Source organism: Diadema antillarum, unplaced genomic scaffold (assembly GCF_040938485.1).
Source record: "Diadema antillarum isolate AM-2024a unplaced genomic scaffold, OU_Dant_1.0 seq00001234_RagTag, whole genome shotgun sequence".
NCBI lineage: Eukaryota > Metazoa > Echinodermata > Echinoidea > Diadematoida > Diadematidae > Diadema > Diadema antillarum.
Window position 1 is genome coordinate 714,390 of NW_027272022.1, and position 25,034 is coordinate 739,423.

The window sequence follows — 25,034 nt, forward strand, 5'->3', positions numbered from 1 at the left end:
TTGTTCCTCCTTTTTGGAAAAGCGCAAGAGTTGAAAAATATACATCATTCAGTGCAAGTTCATAGGCCCTATAGGCTGCCATAGACTTATGATAGAAGTCATAATAACTCGTCATAAAATGGCAGGGCCCTGGTTACAATTATAGTACCCACGTTTATTGCCGTAAATAGATAGTAATTGTAATGTGTGCGTGTGTGTGTGTGTGTGTGTGTGTGTGTGTGTGTGTGTGTGTGCATGGGGATGGGTTGTCTGGGGGTCCTATAATGTGCATGTATGCGCGTGATGCATTCCGGGAGCGGGTTGCGGCCACAGAACAGTGGTTGCGGCCACAGAACAGTAGTTGCGGCACGTCCGTTTATCATGGCGACCAGGGAAGAGTCCGCCCAACCATCGTTGTTGTTGTTGTTGTTGTTTTAGATTTATTGGAACTCTCTGCCGGGTGGGCAATTTGCTCCAAAAAATATAATTATTCAAATATACCTTTAAATTCAATTACAAAACCTATACTACTAATTATTTACAAAAAACTAATCACATTTATTTTAATATTTACAAGTGATATATTTACAAAGGAAGGAAAAGGGGACAGGGTTCCGGAAATGATGTCATCTGCCTACTCCTGCATCGAGAGAAATGCAGGGTTATACGCCGTTCCCGTCGGCAAAGCAGGTATAGGACCCGCCCGTCGACGCCGGTGATGTCTTGGCCTTTCCCGGGGGCAGGCGCCTCTAGTTGTCTTATCGGCCTAGGTGTTATGTTATAGCCTAGTAGGCAGAGACATCGTGGAAGAGAAGGGATGATAGAAGAATAGCGGAAAGGGTGAGGACAGAACAGAGATAACAGACAGCTAGGGAGTGGAGGGTGCTGAGCTCCTCTCTCTGACATAGGGTCAGCCCGTTACCAAGGTTACAAGCATGGGATGTGAAGATGAATCACAAATAAGAGGCGTTGCCATCGGTCACGAGCCATTGATGATCCTAACCTGAGAAAAAAAGTACAGATTTAGAACTAAGGACGGAGTTGAGTATGACGGTGGTACCGGAAAAGAACATTAAAGACGACGTTGAGTATATCGATGGTATATACATGTGTATGAGTTCTCCCAGTTCTCCCAGTGAGTGGGTGTTTAAATAAACACCCAACCATCCGGGGGTTGCTTCTCTTTTATTGACTCGGAGAAAGCGTTCTGCATGAGTGATTGCACACAAGAGTAGTCTTCATGCCAGTGAGCCATGGTATTGTATTAATTTCTAATTAGGCCCACGATTGTTATGGCATCATTGGTCTGATGTATAGATCTATGTCGATTAAGAAAAAAAAAGATTTAGGAGACTAGACTTCATAGACTATAGATGACTTCTGGCGTTGGAATGAGCCATTGTTTGAGAATTACATAATAACGTTTAACTGCAGTCCGATTACGTAATTTGATGAAAGTGACCATATCAATAGAATCAGTCTGATAATAACCTTCCGCCGAAGGGTAATGAACGAGCTTTATCCTTCTTTCTTACTCTTTCAAATCCCCGCATCACCAAGATTAGGCGGCTATCCTGTACTGCCCAGCAAAACAGTAAGAATAATGGCAATCGGGGAGGGTTTACCCAACCAGGAACACGACTTTTTACAAGTATGCCTGTATCGTGATTGGAAGTTTGGACTCTTTTTTCTTTAATTTTGTATCTGTTTTCAAGTCATAGAAGATGCCACTCCGTGATATAAAATTTTCACTCTCAAGAGTACAGAAAAAGACGAGTGTGCTCCATATGTCTGTGCATAATGCTATTGTTTAACACATTTCTTGACGACGAACAATTATATTCAGTATTACGCTCACTTTGAGAGCTATAGCTCTTCTGCGGTCAGCAAAAATTCTCAGTTTTGATTTTTCGGCTTATTTCAATCTATTTGTTTTCATCTATAAACATCACTTCCGAACTGCATTCTGAACTAAAAATGACAATACTGACACAAATAATTATGCTGATTTTCAAGTGTGGTCCTCTTATACTTTTGAAGCGAACTTTTCTGAAAGCGACAAAGCTCTGTAAAAATGTCGGTCAGTCCTGACATCGTTTGACGTAAACTTGATGTAACATTGTCAAACTGAAACGAAGTAAATGAAGTAATTGTCCGTTTGAATCTCTCATTGTTAAGCATATAATGTTGTAGGTATGATAACGTTTTCATTGAAGGGCAGTTTATAAGTTCTATATGTCCTCTTTGCAGATTTAGCGGGGAAAGCTCCAAACCCGACGCTCTACTGTCATTTGAACGGTCCTTTGAATTTAAATGATGCGTTTAACCCGATAAAGCTGAGGTATTGAAAATTCTATTGTGTGGTCCTAATTATCGACTGATCAGCGGCGCTCGCTGTAAAACGCGGGACCCTTTTTACATCTTATGCGACGTGTTTTGGTGTTTGGACCGCAGCTCTTCTTATCGTGTTGCAACATCTGCATACCAGCTGTCCGTGGCGCAGTCACATACGTCATAAACAATCATAATTATCTCGTAAATGAGCTGATCGAGAGTCCAGTCTCTTCTCATCATATTTCACGTATATTTTGTATGTATCATGCTTAACTGACTACAGTGAAAGTGCATTGTGGGCTGGGGCAAGGTGGAAAACTATGAGACGGAATATTCAAAATGACTACCCCCGCAGCGTGTGGGTATAGTCCTATACAGCCTTGTCATGCTCAGCCTTCAGAAATACATATATTATAACGCATATCGTGTTATGTGCCACGCTGAACACGAAACAGAAAACGAAATACACTGTACTAGTATGAGACACGTTGTCTAGGGTGCAGGTCGTGCTATTTAGGGTCGCATTATTTCGAGGTCGAATTGTCCAGAAACCATGAAACCAGACCACCTGCAAAATCACTACTAGTATTCCACTCGAAAAAGTGCATCTGCCTGCGCGTGTTACTAGTGATAATATTTGTTTAAATTCTCCTCTTTCTCTCGATTCCTCTCTCTCCGCCATCTCCACCTCTATTCCCCTCTCTCTCCCTATCTCCCCCTCCCTCTTTCGGATCGTCTCGCTTTCTTTCTATCCATCTGCATACTAGCAAAACAAATTTTATCAAAACAATAGAAAAATAAATCTGAACATCAGTATGAATCACCACAAGGCATAAGAATAACAAAAGGCTCTGTAAATGTCCTTAGGCCATAACTTTATTATTACAAGCGTGTTGATTCTATTCTACAAATGTACAGGAAACAAAAGCTTAGAAATCAGTAATTCTTCATCCTTTTTTTTATGTACAACATTGATTTTGAAGAACATTTCACTATCTTAACAATGTACAAGTACAGATATTCCATAACTTTGAGGTTCATAAGTGACCCGCTACCAAAACATGAAAATAAATATAGATGGGTCTATAATCTACCAATATCATATATTATAAGCTACATACGCAATGTATTCACCAAAGAGTGTCAATACCTTCAGTTTTCAAAGCCGCACGATGAGTTAAAAAGGCAAATACATTGATTACATTTCCTGGTTGTAATGTTGTCATTATAGACTTTATATCTCGAGACCAGATTTCTTTTGTAGCTTCATGATTTAGTTGAAAGAGCTAACATGTTTAGTTTCCAGAGAGACAGTGCAGGTACATTGATCTTTTTATACTAATTTTATCATGCATTTGTAGAATACTGAAACTGTGTTTTTTTTTTCCTTTTCATCAGCAGTCACAGTTTAGTATAAGATGGTGTGATCATTGCTTGACAAGATTAATGTTGCATTAGAAGGGAGCTACTACAGGAGAAGTGCAAACAGCTGGCATACATCAAATGTGTTTAAGTTTGCACTAGCTTAAAGAAAGTATGATGGTTTGCTTAACTGTACGAAAAATAATTGTACTTGTTAAGTATGGAGGTATGTATATCCTCACTTTAATACGTTTTCATTTATCTCAGTACATGTAGATAATTGGTATTACACCTACACACTTGAGTCTGCATTTACAAGCTAAAATCATGTTCATATAAATCAAAATGGAAAGCCATGTGTTCTGTACACGTGTACTAGTGTGCAAATTTGATTATACTCATCTCTATCATTGAAATATTAATTCTCCTTGCTATTTGAGAAAGGAACCACTTATTAAGGACAGATGAACTACACATATTTATTTCCTATGTAACAATCAGTAACAGGTGAGTATCAATGTGTGAATATTGCACATAAACAAAAAAAGAAATAATATAAAAGGGAATTACATTCCTTCTAAATCACCAAAACATTCATGTAAAATTACTTGATGCTATCAAACACTGGCCATTCCCCACACAAATTACTGTATCTACTGAAGCTAGTGTATAAATAACAATTCCCATTTGTGGTATATGCATTACAATATAAAGTATAAAAAGAAACTCAAGCATAATGACTGATACAAATGAGTTATAAATAGAATCATATTATATAACAAATGAAATGCTTCTGATATATTTAACCTCTGCTAGGCTGACATACAGGCTATTTACTCTGTCATGGTAGTCTATATAGATGACATGGAGAGATATGTGTATGTCATTGACCAAAGTCCTTACCTTTGATATGTTTGCTCCGAGGAGATACATAATATCCCTGAGCAAAACTGGGATGGGGCAAACCTTAGAAATACACTTAACACTTTCAATCCCATGGGCAATATGTTTATGTACAACATCACTAGGATCTGAATTTGGTGGGCCTGAGAGAGTTAAATGCTTGTTTATTACCTACAAACATATACCTGTGTATAGTGTGTACACCTGCTTAACATTTCTGCCTCTACTACTAGGAGGTAATTACTAGTGTCTGAAAGATGGGAAATGCAGTGTATGGTCATTTACCCAGGAACCCATGCAAACTTTTAAGGTGCAGACTGGCAGAAAAGAAAGTTAAAAAGAAATCGCCAAGGACAACATACATTGTTTAAAAGAGGATATCAGCCAAGACACAGGTATTTGGAAAAGGGCATTATTAAAATTAATCTCTTTGCTACACTTCTTTCCATACTTTTCGGCTTTCAAAGAAATATACATTTTTGTCAGTTATAAAGATATCAACAATGTCAGTCTCTGAATAATATTCAGGTCTAGATATAACCTACACCATTATTCCCATTAAAAGCAAAACATAACAATACTTCATTTTGTGGAGATTTCTCCAATACCAACTAACCCAGGCTTTCAAGAATGAGTGTGACCATGGTCACCACACACAAATTGCATAGGATGAAGCTACATCTGAATTTTGAGCCCCGAAACCTGCGCAGTAAAAGACGAGTACCTGATCATGGGTTGACATCATGTGTGTACTGCCCTCTATGTTCAAGTAAGTGTGAGAGATGGACTTGCAATTACTTTACACAGTAGAACACCTAGGCCATTCAGACACAGACAGAACCATAATGCTGTTACCGGTACATCTGAATAATTCCCCTATTCTTCATACAAGATGCATTCCAAATATTTGCACACTCTCTATATCACATTCAAATTTGTGCACATTGTGCAACGTGGCAATCTAGTCAAGAGAAGCCAATGCACAGATACCAATCAATATACAGCACTCTCTTCTTCTTTCCTTTTTTTGAAATAAATTTTGAAGTACCTTTTCCTTTGCCAGTGATGATCTTTGCTACATTAAAACCATTATGGTGCTTGCCATATCAGTCATAAAAAGATGCTTACGAATCGGCATGCAGTGAGCGATTGTTTTACATATCTAGAGAGCTACCAGGTGTGAGTGAATGTGTGTGCGTCTGCAAGGATGGGGGTGGGGGAGGGGGAGAGTTCCTGGGGAGGAAGGGGCTGGGGGCTATAGGCAAGATATGCTTCTAGATAGCTTGGTGGTATAAAGATTTCATCACTGTTCTATGCTTGTTGGCCAGAATATAAAATTTCTCAACTCTTTTTAACTCAGGGCGACTCAAGAATATTCCATGAAATGATACAAGCAAGGACACGTTGGGAGTACTTCCATTTCAGGCCCCAAAATCCTGCAGGTGACTTGTGCTAAACATTGCAATCTGCTATACAAAGCTCTCATGTCCAATGGCACCTTGTGACAAACCTTGGTGGACTATGGGGGAGTGGTTCAGTCCAAGAGAGTGCAATTAGCAACCATGAGTGCAAGTCTAAATGTGTCCATGTGCACCCCTCCCCTCAATCATCGCAACACCCTTTACCAGCCCAGGGCCCCGTTTCATCAAAAGATAAAATCGATTTAAATTTTCATTACCACACAGGCTGCCATAGACTTTCAGTTGAAATCAACTACATAATAAATTTTAACTCTTCATAAAACAGGGCCCAGAGGATGGGGTGTAAGAGTGTCTCATCAGGCATTGATGGGGCTGGCCACCCGTGGGGGCGACGATGTGCCCCCCTGCAGGCCCAGGTCCCGGGCCTCTATCTCCTTCTGGAGTTCCTCCACCTGTCTCTGGAGCTGGGCCCTCAGCTCCAGCAGCTCCTTGTTCCTCTGATGGACCGGCTCCTGAAGGGGAAGGCAAAGTCAACCAGAGGTAGTAATGAGATGATGCAGAGCCAGATTAACAATGTCTTGTATACTTACCTGACCGTGTTTCTGTCTACAATTATCAACCTGTCAACGACTACCGTAAAACACAATATTTTCGCGGCATGAAATTTTCGCGAGTTGCCTCCAACATTCAATGCATATAGTGTAGACAAGAACTTTTGCATACATTTTAATCTTGCGAATCCTGGCTCTCCCGAAATTCATGAAATTCGCGAAATTAAAATGCACACGAACATTCCTCATTCTACGGTAATCCCGGGTATACACATTCATACCAGGCAGGTGTGGGAAATATGTGTTATAGCAAAATCGGCTCATCCTCAATGGCATAAACACCAAAAAATACAAATTTGCAGATCATACAGATCTTTAACTTATTGTAAATGAAGACTATTTTGCAAATGATTTATTCTAAGAATTTTGTGCTTTACTCAACTTGCATGAAACTAAGCACACACATATATATTCAGACAATGTTATTCAGCTCGTATTCATTCTCTCCCATTTCTATTATTCCCCTTACAGTATTGCAATATCTTCTGTGGGGAACTTGTTCCATTAGTACACCTAAACACAAAATACAGACCCGACAGTAAATTAGACACAGAAATCTGTGACTGCCTAAATACAGCTCTGCTCATTGTGACACAGTGTCATACCTCATAAAAGGTAAGAGGGCTAAGAAACTTGTGAGCATCAGCCCAAACTTCATTTGTTACACACACATAAACTAGAGAAGCACTCTGAGAATGCAGACCTCCACAAAGCAACTCATTTTACCACTGAAATTGTTCTTCCATAGAGATCAGTGATTTCCACCCATATGTACGCGTGCTGAAAATTGCCCAATTTCCCAAGATAGAAGCCTTTTGTTACGTCATAAACTTCCAGCTGTGCGGCGCGTCTCGCCTTAGTAGAGACTAGAGCACGTACTTTAGTGCGCGCGCGAAAATCTCAAATACGCGCAGCCTGAACTCCCAAATACATTGACCCTACCTGCCAAAATAACAAAAATCCTTCATAAATTCCCTAAAAATTCCAAGATCACTACCAAAATTAAATCATCTGTTGCTTGCGTCATTTCAACCTTTCCTGTAAGTTTCATCCAAATCCGTTGACTACTTTTTTAGTTATTTTGCACATGGACAAACCAACAAACCAACGGTAATGAAAACATATACCCTCCTCTCTTGGCGGAGGTAAAAAGAAAAAGTGAAGCGAGAAGAGTCGTACCTGTGGTCTCATCCTTGGATTCCAGCGGATGTAGTAAGACGTCCAGAGCTCGATGCGACGCATGCTGGCCACTGGGAAGAGGACGTGTTGGTGCATGTAGCTGGCATACATGGGGTTAATAAACTCCTCCGTGTTACTGTTGATGTAGGACCACAGCGAGACAGTCTTTGTCTTCACCCCCTGCAGAGCAGATGGGAAAGAGTTTGTATCATGATGAATACCTTGGTATGCAAAAGTCATAACCTATGAATATTCATGAGTGTCTGGTACAGACATGAAAGAATGTGTTGTGTTTGGTGCAAAGAATCTCCTATGGAGTGACAAATACATAAAGCACAATTTGAGATATCTAATAGTGCAGGTGACTATTCAATAGCGTCACCACAGTTACCATTATGTATTTACCATCGTATCATTTACTTACGGAACCTACCCCTACCTTCCACCCTACAGCAGGGCTGCCAACATTCCCCCATCAAAATCAGGAAGATTCCATAAAAGGCATCAGGGGAATACACAGAGTTACATGCATCTCAATGGGCAAAATAATTCCTGTATCAGGGAGATTTGGATGTTCTCTCATACAGACATGAAGAGATCTTGAAGTTTTCAGAAAACCTTCTGCGGAATTAGGGAAACTTGGCAACTCTGCTACAGCCAATGAGTTTGGGAGGCCATCCTAAACCATGTCTTTGACCCCGTTTACAGTGTGGGGCTGGGCCAAACCGCGGCCGAGCCGACGCCGAGCCCAGCCTCAATTGCGGAGCCGAGCCCCGCAATTTTGTCCGTTTACACTGCCGGGCTCGGCCGCGCTTTTAATTCAAACCTTTCAATCTTTTGTCGTAGTGGCGCTCTGCTTGTAAACAAACGCAATTTCGTATAGTCTGGTTTTCAGACCCTTTGCCAACTGGATTCCGTGGCGACGAAGTCGCCGTTCGGGCAAAGGCCTTTGCCGAAGGAAAAATCCCTTTGCAGGACAAAACCACCTTAATCTATACTAGCTTTTGACGTTGAGGGGGTTAATATCCTGAATGGCAAAATAGTACGGGCAGAGGGTTTGGAAGCCAGACTAAAATTGGCCGCGCATTTGGCCCAGTTTGCGTTTACACTGAGAAAAGGCCGGGCTCGGCCGTGGCCGAGCCGCGGCCGAGACCATCTCCAGAACGAGGCCAAATGCAAGGCCAATTTTGGCCCCGCATTTGGCCTTTTGCGCGTTTACACTTAAGCGGGGCTGGGCCGAGCCGCGGCCGAGCCTCGCACTGTAAACAGGGTCTCACTCTGTCTGTGTTGAGTGTTTCTCGAGGTAGGATATTTTGGAGCCACGCAAGAATTTAATTTGCATACAATTTGCATACTACTACAGCCTCTCACCTCCTTCACACGTTCCCTCTCACAGTTGAAGAGGAATGTACCAAAGAGACAGCTGTACAGGTGGTCCAGTATGGTGATCAGGAAGTTCTCGTTGAACTCAAATGCATTCGGGAACTGAACAGTGGAGAAAAAAAAAAGAATAACATACACAAATATGTGTAAGGGATAAGAAGCAGCATATTGCTTTGTGCACAGACTGAGCACGAGAAAATCTTTGCAGCTCACCATGTCAGAAGTCATTGTGTACAAAAGTTATTTCTAGTTGCTTGTCAAGAGATGAAGTCAAGAATTTGAGGGATTCTTTATGATTTGGGAACTGCTTTAGGTGATTTGGCACCTTGCCTGCACCTACAAGCCTGAAATAAATAATCATAGCTGGAAGGTCTATCTTACATAGTAATGAACTTGATTACAGCTACATTTGCACATATTAGTGATAACTTTGTGGCATACAGCTTTCTGTAAAACAAGAACTAAATATATATGAGATATCATCAATCTACATCCAACCTACCCATCATATTCTACTGCTTGAACACAAACTACAAAGATCATTTGCACTACACATATGCACATCAATTACCAACAGATTTTCTACACTCTATCATATTTTTCAAGCACAAAAGACCTTCACTACCAAATAAATGTATCTTTGACAGCTATGTTAATGGCACAAAGACAGGTTTTGTTTTTTTCACTTCTATGATACAGTACTCATTGTCATTCATGACTCTGTTTGAATGCAAAGGGAGAACTTTGCTACCTCCAGTATATCTCACCTGTCTTGTGACCTGCCAGACACTGTCAATGAACTGCTGAAAGATTGGAGATCGGTCAGCGTCGGCGTAGTTCTTGTCTCCATGGCCATGACGCTGTGGAATTGGAGAAAGGAGCAGATGGAGAAGGGTTTGCTCACATAACTAAGTCTAATTCAAATTGATGAAATTTTTCCGTCGAGATGTTTTCTTTGCAACTGATAGACAAATTGCCCTACATCGACGTAAATAGGCACTGGATTGGTCAGTGTTTTAGTAGTAGCCATGATAAAAGAAATCATGGGCGAACATACTCGAGCAGGACTCGAACCTACGACCTCCTGATCTCCAGACAGGCGTCGTCTCCACCAGACCACCGACCTTCCGCCCGACAGCAAGCGGTGGTTCTAATCCTTATAGCATGCAGTGGGTACTGCATAATTATTCAAATGCATTGAATTTTAACTAAGTCTTGTGAGCTGAATATCTTATCTGTCCAGCTTTAAAATATATAGACATATCCACACTCAGATGCAATGATAAAAATCTTCCTAGCCATTACCTACAAGTGTCAAATGATAGTAAATTCTCAACTCTGGAACAGCCTGATTCCTCCCAGTCGGCAGTCTGTGCCCTTCCCCAACATCATGGGTCCAGCAATTTACACATTACACTACGAACACCTATGCACCAATAAATTCATTTCAATAACTTTATCATTGAACTCCTTGAGTTAAGATATTTATTCCTAAAATAGAAAAGATTCCATCATTCATATATGAGTTTTCTAAAAAACAAACAAAGGTCACTGAGATGCACTGATGGTCAATGTATGTCAGTGTGAAGACCATCAGTCATGGTCAGCTCAATTTCAGTCTCGTTGATGACTTTTCTTTTGTGCTGTGACAAATCTTACTAGGGTATCAAACTACTGAGATGTTCTAACAGTACATGAGCCACACTCATTTTACCAGCACCTGCCCTTATCTCTTTCTCTTAATGAACTGTTGGTGTATGGTTTGCATTTCATATATTTATAATACTGTAATTCACATTATGTATTCTAACCAATGTTATGTACACTGCAAATTCTTTGAGCCCTTTTTTCTCCCCAACAAGTCTAGTGGGCATTTAGGCTCCCCAAAAATGTTCACACATCTGAGGGAAGTTTTTCAAAACATTGATGCTAATCATCTCAGCACGGAAAATAAAAAAATGAAGAGGAAATCAAACTAAAGATCTTTTCAAAATGAGGCACAAAAGTTCTTCTGCATAAAGGTAAAGTTGTCACACCTGCGCCATTTTGTGTCCAAACGACAGCCACTCCTTCTCGATGAGGACTTCGAATCCCTGGATGGTGCGGTAGTATGGGTCAAGGAGGAGCATGGCCAGGGCGGTCAGCTGGGAGGTGCGGTCCCATCCATCGCTGCAGTGGACCACCACAGACGTCTTCTGGCTCTCAACCCGCTCAGCGATTCGCACCGCACCAGCCAGTACCATCTAACCAACCATGAAGGGGAAAAATTGCATTGATGAACATAGCATTTAGTGAGAGAATATAGAACACATAATCACTGTTATGCAGCATAAAAATGAATGCTTCACTCCTATGATACTCAAGATAATGATGCATTCCGATGGATATCGCTCAGCCACAAAGTAACCCTTGTAACCATCTCTCTCATGCTCTCCCCATCCTCACAAATTTTTGCTCATAAACTTTAACCTTACACCACAAAACCATAAAGAGTTGCCAAGTACGTTATACTCTTTCCGAGTTTTACTCACATTCTGAAGGACAATTCTCAATCAAAAATCTAATCTTGCATGAGAGGCTACAGTATACGATGTTTGATGATGGAATTTGTCATAATGTCTATTTTATACTTCAAAGATTATTTTGAATATTTCTTTGTTTTTCAAACTACTCATCAACAGGATTAGAGTCAGATTTATCTAAATCTAGATACTTCCTGTCACATCAGCCTCTCTATGGCAAAAGAGTGCATCTGCAAATGCACCACAGAAATCTGTTCTGTTGCCAGGAAAAGTGTATAACTTTCATGGACAATATCTATGTTTTGTCATCAATAGCATTTAACAGAAACATTTCCATCTCCTAATCACACATTTGTGCATGTGATGATGACATGAAGAAGAAAAAAAAAATCAATAACTGTTATTCACAAAATTAAGAATACCTAATGGTACTAGGTTGAATGAAATTTTGGCTTTGCTGAAAAATAGCAATGTTATAATAATAATGGAAAAGATTTTTGACACACAATGTTATTTTCACTTATTTTTTTTTGTTCATCATTTTATTTATTTCATTTCATTGTTTTATTTTGGCAGATAATAGACAGTGTCTTCCTCTATCTCTACCTTGACATGCTCCAGCCAGTGAGTGGCCTCAAGGTTGGCAAGCCAATGATGCTCATCGATGCTAGGAAAACAGATGTCTTTCAGCTTCCGCAAACTGCGAAGGGAAAACACAAAAACAATACCATGATTAACCACGATGCAACATGATCATAAAAAATGACTGTGAAATACATTCACTTGCAGCGGAATACAGATGCGGTTTCCAACTGACCTCTGTGTGTGGAGAGTTTGCACATGGCCTGCTCGTAAAATGTTCACACGTAAAAGTTTGTGAAACTTTCCATGAGGGGTATGGTACGTGATGAGTTTGTCCAGCTACACTATGTAAACAGTAGAACCTCATTATAACAAGGACCTAAAAACCACAACAATTACCTTTTGAGATCAGGTTTGTTATTATATCACGGAACAAAAACAAAGCAATATAAAAAGTTAGAACTGGTTTTCATTTCTATCTGACGTTTTATAGCAAAGTTCCACTGGAATCACACAGAATGTTGGGAGTGAAAGAAGACAGATGAAAGGAAGGATGGGTGTCATAGACCTACAGTTGGCAGCAGAATTATTCAACCCCCTTGAAATATGGACACTCTGGCAAATTGAATAACATTACCATTACTAAATCATACACAAGAGGTGAACAGATAGTTTATTACAAGTGCTTACCCGATCAATAGTCTTTGATTTGCATATACTTAGAAACTTTGATCATTTATGCATGAAGAGATACGGTCCAGTGAGCACATTATAGTCATTTCAGACCTTTCTGTGATCACTGAAGCATGACTCGTTATGGTCTGATGATCATGATTAATTTGTTTTGTTTTTACGGAATTTTAAACCATATCTTGCCATTCTATACACAACTCTTAGCATTTCAATGGGTTATATTCATTTTGACATGACTTAAACTTTGAATTATCAATATCTGTCTAAACCTCTGTACAAACTCTATGGTGGCAACTTTCACTAGAAATTAGTTCATTTAAATATTTTTGTACAATGAAAGATACCAATTGAAATATTTAGAATCCTACATCAAATTCAGTCATATTGTGTTACCTATCAAAACAATGCGTGAACAAACCATGTTCAACGAAGCATTTCACGTTACACTTCAGTGATCACTGAAAGGACTGAAAATGACCATAAATGTGCTCACTGGACCATATCTTTTTATGCATGAATGATCAAAGTTTGTAACTATATGCAAATCAAAGGCTAATGATCTGTTATTTACTTGTAACAAACTATCTGATCACCACTTGTATGATTTAGTAATAATCTGCAGTTATAATGTAATTCATTATGCCAGAGTGTCCAAAATGCAAGAGAGGGGTTGAATAATTTTGCTGGCAACTGTATCTCCTCTTTATAGTTCTTTCAGAACTTTGTGCTTGGAGTAATCTCTCCCTCTGTCTGTCTGTCTGTCTCTCTCTCTCTCTCTCTCTCTCTTTCATTCATATGAATTCTGTTCAAGACTAATTTCAGCAAAAGAACACCCCCATTTTGTTCTTCACCTTCAACCAATCTATCCTCTTTCAAACTTGTCAAAGCTCTAAATAGAACTGACACCTCATTGTGTGACTGGAAACCCCCTCCACCTGCTTGTGATTTGATAATTGATAATAGGAAACAATGGCAAACCCACATCTCCAATCTAATCTCCCTCTTTTACATGTAATCAGTGTGTCCTGGTTTATCACTGAATGGCCATGACAGCTTCACACTCTAAAATTAATCTACAGCTCTGAAATGCCACAATATTTTCTTAAAAACAAACAAACAAACAAACAAACAAACACACACACACACACACACACACACACACACACACACACACACAAACAACTGTCCAAGGACTGTCTATCCCCTCACCTTTCCCTCATGACATGTATGTTGTGAATGTCCAAGAAACAGATCTCGGCATTCTGGTACGTGTCCTCATTCTCATAACCACCGCCCTTGGCCTGCACAGGGGGGAAAAAAATCACAACATGCACTTGATTGCAGTAAAATCTTGCCACTCACAGAGATAAACTTAAACCAGGACCAGCATACAGACCATAGGAGAAAGAAACATGTGCACAATCACAATGTACAGGGAAAAAGTCAAAATATGAAGGAATAGACGAGAATCTTAAACCATGTCAATGAGAAGCCAGAAAAGATCACGATGAGTATTTACTGATTTCAAGAATGCGGAAAAGTGTTGAAATAATCTTGAAGTCCTTGTTACTACTGCCACTTTGAATCACCCAATGAGACATGAATTAGGTTTTGAGGAGTGCAGTCCATTTCACGGACACATAAAGGAATATCGCCTCTGAGACAGAGGGAATGACTTTACCTTCACTGTCAAATGCTCATCAATTATTTTGAATTATATTCAAGAAGCCTTAAAATCATCAAAAATTATCACACACTGGTGCATATGGTGAATATACATAATTAAATCTCACTACCTCAGATGGTAAATACAAAATAAGGTGTAAGAAACTTAATTGCATAATTGGGTTACAACTGCATGATAAAGAGAACTTTTGCAACTACTTTTTCTTTATCCATCCACACTTCTTCTTCATCTTCTTCCTATTGTTCTTCTTTAACATTTTCTTCTTCTTGTATTTCGTCTTCTCCGTCTTGTTCTTCTCCCCGTAGCTATATACCAAAGCAATTCAGCATCGATTGATGAAACCAAGTGGACATTCCAGGCAAAGACTGGCATACACGTCTACACACAATTTATCAGGATGCTAGGTAAACAAAATTACAGTCACGCCAAATATTTAGCGTGTCTAATTTTTCACGAATCGGGACTTCCCACCAATTTCGTGAGAGGTTGAATTCACAATTGTGGAGTACAGTGCTGAACAGAGAAATGTATGCGTGCATGTCACATTCATGTTGGGAACAGAGTTAACATTTTCAAGTGTTTTTAAATCCGCGAATAGCACCTGACTCGCAACATTCATGAAAGTAAAAACCTCACAAAATATTTGGCGTATTTGGTTCAAATTCCTTCTGGGATCATATTGATGGGGAGGGTGATGACACCCTGGTAATGCCTAACCTTGTTGGCTACAGCGTTGACTGTCGGCCTGGCATCCATGATGACCAGTTTGTGGGACTGGGCATTGGCATCAAGTATCATCTGGATGTACTTCTCATCCTCCTTACTCCTCTTACCACCCACGCCCACCAGGGGCTGGCTGCACCGTGTGATGGTGGCCTGGCTCTGGGGGTGAAGCCATGACAGGGTCTGGGAAGAGAAGACTAAATGTTAGTCACAGCGCCAAAGGTAACACAGCTAACAGCTTACAGGGATTGTATAGTATTGGTGGAGATGAGGATTGGGCTTTTAATTTTTTGCAAGACACCAAGAAACCATTTATGAAATAGTATAAAGCTTACCATTCTAAGAGGCATTCAAAGTTTATTTGATGAAAATCAGTTTTGGAATTGCTGAGACATCCAAATACAAAGTAAAACAAAGCAATTGAAAGAAAAGGTAGGTCCCATCTTTTATTATGATTTCCTAGCCCTTTCAAAACAAATTTTCATTAAAAAAAAATGTTGAATTCCTCTTGAAATTACATGCCCTTTTGCATTTCATAAGAGGTTTTTAATTATCTCACCAAGAAAATATTAGAAACCTGAAGGTAGGTTTCAACCAAATCTATATGATCCCTTTTAATATACAGTGCCTTCTTTGAAGAGGTGGGGAGGAAGAGAAAAGTGTAATAATCATATATAGTCTCTACTCAGTCATGAGCACATAATGTGGGATGACCACAAAGAAAGATTTCTGTAGTGATTTAAGGTAATACATGTATGCAGCAGTACAGTGAAAGGGTCAGAGTGTTGCAAACATGAAAAGGATTTTATGAGTACATAGGGGATAAGGCAATAATCTTCCAATATGGCATACTAAGTGTAACTCACGACAGCCATCATGTCATGTGAGTCTGAACTCCTTCATCATTATCATTATAATCATTATGATTCTTATAATGATTATAATCATTCTCATCTCCCAAAAAGGCTTCATTCTGTACAGAAACCTGGTGGCCTGCATATTAAGTCTATGGGTATTTCAAAATTCAGTATTAAACAGGTTAAAACAAATGCATGCAATGCATTTCGCTATGAAAAACTAACCGGTAATCGGTTCCGACTTCTGAAGGCAGCAACTTGCCGCAGTAACTCATCATCAGAAGCAGCAGGTATGGCAAGCTGGATGTGTGAGAGAGATTTAAAAAAAACCCCATTAATTAGAAAAGAACACTGCACAGACAGACAGAAAGACAGACATAAATGAACACATTAAAGTCATAAAATGCACGAACATACAGACAGACAGACAACAAGAAGACAGATGAAAGGAAGAAGGGAGAGAGACAAACAGACAGACAATACATAATATGTAATAAAGAACATTTGAAAAAGATTTACTAACAGTAGAATGGATAACAGTTTGTAATGAGGTAAAACTCACTAAAAATTACAAGCAAGACATCAACAGTTAAGGGACTCATAAACAGCCAAGACCCCACCCACCAAGATAGGTACAATCAAACTGGCATCAAGCATTTAATCTTGCATGAATTCTGCAGCATTTGTAAGCTTTGCGCTGAGGCATTTACTGCCCTTGCATTCATAAAATCAGCTGTACTCTGGCTCAAATCAAATGGTCAATACAAATAAGGTATGGATCCCTTGCTTATCTTCAACAATAAGTGTCAAAATAGCCCTTTCGTATCAACTTACTGCTGAAGGTTATCTGCTTTTCATTATAAATCGTTATTATAGAGACCACTCTTTCTAATGCCAGAGGTTGGGAGCAGTAAAAGACATCACATGGATTCGAAGCAGTTTTGTTGTCAAAAAAGAAAATATACAAACACATCATAATCCATGGGATTAAATTCAATCATATTAATACTTTCATTGTCATTTATTTCTTACATTTGTAGCAACTCCAACAATAACAGTACCATGTGATGGTGAGCATTAAAGGACAAGTTCACCTTCATAGACATGTGGGTTGAGTGAATGCAGCAATATTAGCAGAACACATCAGTGAGAGTTTGAGCAAAATCGGACAATCCGTTAAAAAGTTATGAATTTTTGAAGTTTCTGCTCAGTAACGGCTGGATGAAAAAACTACTATAGCTTGTGATATCACATGAGTACAACGATATAAAGAAAGAATAAAAAAAATCAACATATTTCCATTTTTCTCGCATAACAAAAGAACACATGACTTCTCTCTTTCAGAAGGCAGGGGGAATAATATTACCCTTAACATACGTCAGTAGCAAGTCAAAGAAATGTGCACTTTATTCAAAAAGTAAAGTTTTGTGAAATTCTCTTTTTATTTTCCTAGGTATAGTTGTACGCATGTGACATCATACACTGTAGTAGTCTTTTCTTCCAGCAGTGACTGCGCAGATACTTAAAATATTCGTAACTTTTGAACAGATTGTCCAGTTCTCCTCGAACTTTCACTGATGTGTTCTACTAATATTGGTGCATTCTCTCAATCCTTATGTATATGAAGGTGGACTTGTCCTTTAAATACAAGTTTCACATTAATTCTTTCAATCAAATTTCGTCCCTTTCCTCTCTGTAAATCAAACTCTCAGATTGTGTCACATGCATTCGATCATCTTTCAGTTTTGCTTCATCTCGGTCTGCAATTACAAAAGTCATTAGACACAACGTGCAGAATTTTGGGTACTAGTCTACGAGATCAAACCCATGTTCACTGTGAAGTCTTTCTCGATTGGCAAAGTTCTGTCAAAGGAGATGCATATTATCACAGACAAGATAGACACGTGTACATCTTCTCATATGAGAAGGGTGTATTATTCATGCTCAGGCAGCAAAAAAATAAATGAGAAATGTTGCTATCATGACTGGCAGGCCCTGTGCCTCTGCAACATTGCACCATTCTCCCCATAGGTCTACAGTACATCTTGCTGATGTGAGATAACAGTTTCAGAAGACTAGCAAATAATCATTATCTGGTAATTATACACCATTTTCCATTTAATAATTGAGTCATTTACGAAATACGGAAAACACATGAAAGTTTATCATTCGCACTTGACCTTTGACCCCATGGCCCAAAATTTTCCCTGACATAATCACTGTACAGTAATGCACGTATATATACCAAGATTCATCCACTCAATAGCACACTAGTCAGTCAGAGATACATATGCCAAGTTTCATTTGGATGCCTCAAACGGTTCTCAAGTTACGATCACAAAATTGATTACGGACGGACGGACAGATGGACAATGCAAAAGACATTATGCATTAGGCGACAGTTCATGGTGGAGGCTTGCAGTTTTTCCATACAAAAGCACAACTCCACTTCCTGCCCAGACACTTGTCTGAAATAATACCTCTTTGCAAATATCAAGTCTGCAAGCATTCACTTAAAATACTTACCACAGCAGGATAGGTGTCACAGAATGAGAAATTCTCATTAATTCTGGAAATTCTCCAGCTCTCGGTGGGCAGACCCTGCAAGGGGGGGGGGGGGGGGGGGGGAGGGGAGAGGAAGTAGATTTATTGTCAAACATTAGAATAAAAAAAGCTTTCACTTTTCTGTTTCAAAGGGTTCGCTTTTTTGTGCTGATTTCAACTTTAACCCGTTAAGGATGGTTTGATTTTGCTACGACACACATTTCCCATAGACACCTGCCAGAGTATACTAAGGACTCCTCCTGAACAGGTTAAGAACAAGGATCAAATTTTATCACTGTCCAGGCTCTTCAGTCATGCTCACGTCTTGGGACTTGGGGATTCTCTTCCCCACGACTATTAGCTAAAAGTCAAAGGTAAAGGAGTCCTGTGGTGCTACACTTAACTCATAATCATATGCATGAGGGTTCAATACCCGGTCAGTATATGCTCCATTTCCTTGCAGTATATTACATGATGATTCATTTCATTCTTGGCACTTGTGCTCCAAAGGAGAGGTACCTGAGAGGGAGTTACCCCTCAACAGCTGGCCACCTGATTACTGGCATTGAGCAATGGATAATCCCAAAGACAGCTGAGAAGGCTTAGAAAAAATTGCAGGAGCATGACATTAATGACATCAGAAGGACATTAATGGAACACGTCAATTTAATTGTATCATTGTACACATGGAAACCTTTGGCCAAGTTATCTCTCACCCTGGGCTGATTTCAGTGCACTTCACTTTATCATAACTTCAAAGAAGAAGGTATTTCTGCAAATATTCTAATACCTCCCCAAAATATTTGCACATTTTCATTTTTACACTACACCAGCTCAGCCATAAATTTGAGAAAGAACTTCTACGCACACCATGACATATGTCACATCTACAGAAACAATCATCATCACTTCAGGTCTGTTGGATCAAACCACCTGTTGTAGACGAAGCTGTATGTCCCTTCAAAGTGTATCTAGCCCAATTAACAAATCGAAGATATTGTTCTTTGGCTACTTTCAATCACATATAAAAGTTCCCAGACCTGCCTAAAGCAGGATTCTCTTCATTGCTGGTATATACACCAAGCAATCTTCTCATGGTCCTTTCAGTTTCACAATTACATCAGGGAGGAGTCTCTCTTATACCTCCTTAACCCGTTGAGGACAAGTCCCGAGTATACTCGGGCAAGCATCTATGGGAAATACATGTTGGGGCAATATCAAACCGTCCTCAACGGGTTAATTACATCATGTAACCATAGACTGCTCAGACTCTGTGGAGCCATGTGTCTGCTTTATATGAAAGAGACAATTGCTGTCAATTGCTTTCGTGCAACAAACGATGTGTAAACAGTGAGTGATGATAACCACTTGAGAATCGAGATCATGGCCATCTCACTTTCTCAATTTAATCTACATCACACAACTGGGCAACATCTCAGCTTCATAACAGGTGGAAAGGTCCAAGTGAGAAGAGGGCATTGCCCTCAATGAGGGTGAAAGGTATAATTATATCGCCGGGTGACCATCTTGAGTGCCCCCCTCCCCCCCCCCCCCCCCCTTGACAAAGAAATAATACTAATGGGGTGCAGATCAGAAATTGGTAGCATTTTGCATTATATCATTGCTTATCAATTCATACATATTCTTTCCTTTTGCGTGTGATAATACTCTATAGATCAATAACAATACTACAATTACAACAACTACTACACTGTACTAACCCTGATAATAAATGAAGTAGTAGTAGTAGTAGAAGTAGTAGTAGCAGTAGTAGTAGTAGTAATAGTCGTAGTAGTAGTGGTAATAGTAGTAGTAGTAGTTAATAGTAATAACTTTGCTGCTAACCATTTTGACAATGATAATAACCAATAATGATGAAAATGATGACATTCTAGTTAAGCATCAATATCACAATTTGATTTGTGATTGCAAATGTGACATTTTCTTCAATCTTTTTTTCTAAATCTTGTGAACACAATAAAAGGAAACCAACATCGAAAGAATGACATCTGCTGAAGCATTTAGGTACTGTCAGACAACTCAAAATCTAACTTTATGATCCGTGAGAGGATTCTGCAATTAGAGAACTTAAGCACCTCTTTCTTGTGTGCTTTCCCATGCAACAAACAAGAAAAGGACACTTCTGCAACTATCTTGGCCCATTTAGTTCCGTTAGATGGGTGATTAATATCTCTTTTTCTTGTACTATTAAATCTTCTCACAGGTGGCAAAGTTGTATTAAGAAACGTCTAACATTGTCCAAACAAATTTAGAGCAAAATGATGTTATTGTTGGGGTGTTGGATCCCTTCAGAGGATTTCTGGAACCAGCATCCATACCTGTCTCTTGTATTCTGCCACAGGGTCATACACGGCCCAGCCATCTTCGTGGTAGTACTCCTTGTACTCAAAGGCAAAGAAGGGCTGCACATAGGAATAAGGCAATGTGGATAGCAAAGATTTATTCAGTAGTTTGTAGTGTATAGGAAGAAAACAAACAAAACATACAGTATATGGTTGGTGTACAACCTACAGAGCTGTACATTTTGCTCACCTGTCTTTGATACATTTAAATTTCTTACTATCTTTTGAAGGATAATATGCAAACAACTGCATTATGATCTCCAGACAGGTGTCATCTCCACTAAACCACCGAGCTTTGGTCCGACAGCAAGTGTTGGTTCTAATCTTTATAGCATGCAGCGGGCACTGCGCGTAATTATTCAAATTCATGAAATTCCTCCGTCGAGGCATTTTTATTGCAACTGATTGACAAATTGCTCTACGTGGATGTAAATAAGCACTGAATTGACCATTGTTGAATGTTGAATTGTTGGGGGAAAGCTCAGTGGTTTAGTGGAGATAACACCTGTCTGGAGATTCGGAGGTCGTAGTTTCGAATCCCACTCGAGTATGTACGCCCCGATATTTTATCATGGCTACTACTAAAACACTGATCAATTCAATGCTAATCTACGTCGATGTAGGGCAATTTGTCAATCAGTTGCAATAAAAACACCTCGAAGGAAGAATTTCATGAATTTGAATATCATACAGCACTATAATACTATAGCAAATGTAGCATCAAGTTAATTCAATCGACCAACATGGGCTTCTTAATAAAGTTTGGATAGGTAAAAGCTTGGAAATTTTGGCTCTGTCCTTGGGCACATAAAGGCTTAATGTTCACAAGATTCGGGATGCATGGAAGAACAAGTGGAAGTCCTGCATACAATGCCTCCTTTATTGGGTAGGACCAGTAAGAATTCAGGAATATCCTTTGATATTGATCTATATCTCGCTACTTACCAATTTATTGGATGCAGGAAAGGCATATTGTTGCACTTTCTCATAAACCAGTCTTCTGGAGTGGTTTTCCTGTTTGTGGGCAAATCTCAAGTTTCTCATATCCTATGTAATACAGCATTAAAGGAAAAGGAAGGAAAGAAATCGAAAGAAAAATCATTGCAAATACACATTAACCACTTGACTGCTGGGAGTATATTTCCTATATTGAAGTTTTGTGTGCTGAGGGGAATAAGTCATGTACAAATTAACACAATCATATCACACTATGTTCGCATGTGTATGAACACTGAACAAAACTATATAATAGTTCATTTTCAATAGGTTACACATCCTTTTATCAACAGGTACTACTCATGGCTTGGAACAGTTCCTAAAATTTGACAATTCACTTCTCTGAAAGAAGAGGGAGGCACAAAGGACAAGGGGGAGTGGGAGTGGGTTCACACAGTGACATCATAAATCTGACAAGTAGTTCACAAGAAAGTTGACCGCATTCTAACCACTGGGAAATAAGCCAACTGAGCATTACAGTGTTTACACAAACCAAACAATTACAGTTGTAGACGGAAGGACTGCCACTGTTTTTTTCTGTTTTGCTTTGAGGTTTCATGTAACACTGAAAAATGGTTAATGACACATCATTGCTCAATATGCTGGCAATGAGAGGAAGGGGCAATTTGGGCAACAAAGAGATGATATTTCAGCTGTTTCTATGTCATTTTAAAAAAAAATGTAGGCAGTAGCAATCTCAAAGCGCACTCAATCCTGCCAGTCAAGTGTCTCGCATGTTTGGTAATACACGCCTAAAGAATGTTAATTCCTCATATCTCCTTAAAAATCCCTTTTCCCACAAAAACAACAACAAAAGACAAGACAAGCAAATGATTCAAAATAAACAAATCAGCTAACAATTACACTTCCCCCTGAAGGTATGTACGCAAGCAAATCTAATCAAAGTTGATGTGCTGTCCGAATGAGATGATGGATTTTAGGCAATCTGAGAATTAGATGACCCAGCATATACTCTGTAAGTTCTAAATTTGTGACCTTTTCTAAACAGAATAATGATAATCAAACTGCCAGTTCCTTACTAACTTCCTTAATAGAAGGTACATGTATTCTACAAGTAATAAATCAATAAACACCACTGTGTCAGGGCTTCAGCAGTTCCAGCTGTTTCGACGAAGAATTTCGATAAACAAAGGAATAGACACTGCCTTTCAAGAGTCCCTATTATTGCTTTAAATACAATCTTTCCTGATAGTTTAGACAAGGATGGCAGAGACAAATTAAAGAGATGTGGACTGGCAAATAGTTTTTATATCTACTTTAAATTTGCAGAGCAAGAAATGTGTGGATCATTAAGGGTTTGTTTGTTTTATTCAGATTATTATTTTTTGTTGTCTTTGCGTTCTCTATGATTGATGACAGCCAGTAACAAGTAATAATAATAATTCACAACATTTATATAACGCATTATCACATGAATTGTCTCTAAGCGCTCCGCAAAAAAAAAAAATAGAAAAGGGAGAAGAAGAAAGAAAGAAGAAAAAGGTACAGTTTCAGAGATGGTAAGATTAGGATTTAAATTTGTCTACATAAAAAGCAAACAAATAGCCAGAACAAAACAAAAAGTTTGTTACACACTATTCACAAGAACCCTGAATACTGTCGTTTCCAAGACTAGACTAGACTTGTAATGGTTCAAATTACCAGAAAGAGCATTCATTAAAAAAATATCAGTAGTTTGATGATAATCCTACCACGACAATTGTGTGATCCCTGTAAACTTACCTTGCAGAATATCTCCAAGCCATAGGAGTTTTCTCCCCTACTTGTAGCCCCGCCCACTTTCTCAACCCTATACACCGTTCCAAGAGGTACATCCAAGATGAATGGGGGTTCCTAAAATGATTGGGGGGGGGGGGGGGGGGGGGAGACAAACAAACATGTGATGAAAAAATAATGTAATATTTTCTCAACTATGAATGTGACATAATGAATTTATTCATAAGAAGATATGACTTCATCAACTCTGTGCCATGGTGTAAACCCATTGTGTGCCACATTATTCTGAGACTGCAAGGTAGTCATGCTTTGGGAAAACATTCTGTTTTTCAGAGCAATGTAACTTTTTATAGATTTTGATAGTGCTGCTGGACATGCAATGAGCTAATTTGAATGTAGAGAAATATAATGCCAAACTTAGCTATGTTGTAAATTTTATGACAAATCTATGATTATATTTCATTCAAATGACCAGCAACTAACTATATTGTCCAGGCATGGCTTTTGCACACAAAACAGTAATGGAAACTTTATAGAAATTTACTTGCAAATCCATTAGGGAACATCCCTTGATCATTCAATCACCACATCATGCAAGCTACACGGGAAAGGCATGGAATCGTGAGTGAAGCTTTCATTGCACTGCAGCATTTGGCTATTCATCGATCCGTTTGGGTGGGTTTGTGCGTTTGAGCAAAATATGTGAACTTGCCACACCGTCAACCGAGTCGGGCACGCGAACATGGCACAAAAAGAGTTAAAAGAATGGTATAACATTGGTGGAGATGAGGACTGGGCTTTTAAGTTTTTGTGAGAAACCAAGAAAGCACTTACGAAATAGTACAGAGCATACCATTCCAAGAGGGATTCAAAGTTTATTTGATGAAAATCAGTTTTGGAATGGCAATGGCTGAGACATCAAAAAACAAGGTAAAACAAAGCGATCCTAAAGGTGGGTCCCACCTTTTTAGGATTGCTCTGTTTTGGGCATCTCAGCCATTTCATAATCAATTTTCACCAAATAAACGTTGAATCCCTCTTGGAATTACATGCTCTTTCATATTTCATATTCCGAGGTTTCTCATTATCTCACCCCCCAAAAATGTTAAAGACGCAAAGTTAGGTCGCAACCAAAACTATACCATCCCTTTAATATGA

The 25,034-nt window shown here is 39.1% G+C and overlaps 1 protein-coding gene across 1 annotated transcript in view; it reads right to left on the bottom strand.

The window, feature by feature from the left end:
* Nucleotides 1-5,104: 5,104 nt before the first annotated feature.
* Nucleotides 5,105-25,034, bottom strand: part of LOC139745090 (phosphatidylinositol-3,5-bisphosphate 3-phosphatase MTMR2-like) — a 32,106-nt gene continuing 12,176 nt past the window's right edge. Inside the window, exons 4-16 of the mRNA XM_071655511.1 lie at nt 23,883-23,993; nt 22,089-22,190; nt 21,120-21,203; nt 18,763-18,837; nt 16,462-16,536; nt 15,374-15,562; nt 14,179-14,270; nt 12,301-12,394; nt 11,209-11,415; nt 9,940-10,032; nt 9,161-9,274; nt 7,790-7,969; nt 5,105-6,511 (exon numbers count right to left, since the gene is read on the bottom strand). Coding sequence (XP_071511612.1) covers nt 6,356-6,511; nt 7,790-7,969; nt 9,161-9,274; nt 9,940-10,032; nt 11,209-11,415; nt 12,301-12,394; nt 14,179-14,270; nt 15,374-15,562; nt 16,462-16,536; nt 18,763-18,837; nt 21,120-21,203; nt 22,089-22,190; nt 23,883-23,993 — 1,572 coding nt within the window. The 3' untranslated portion in view covers nt 5,105-6,355. The remainder of the gene's footprint in view (nt 6,512-7,789; nt 7,970-9,160; nt 9,275-9,939; nt 10,033-11,208; nt 11,416-12,300; nt 12,395-14,178; nt 14,271-15,373; nt 15,563-16,461; nt 16,537-18,762; nt 18,838-21,119; nt 21,204-22,088; nt 22,191-23,882; nt 23,994-25,034) is intronic.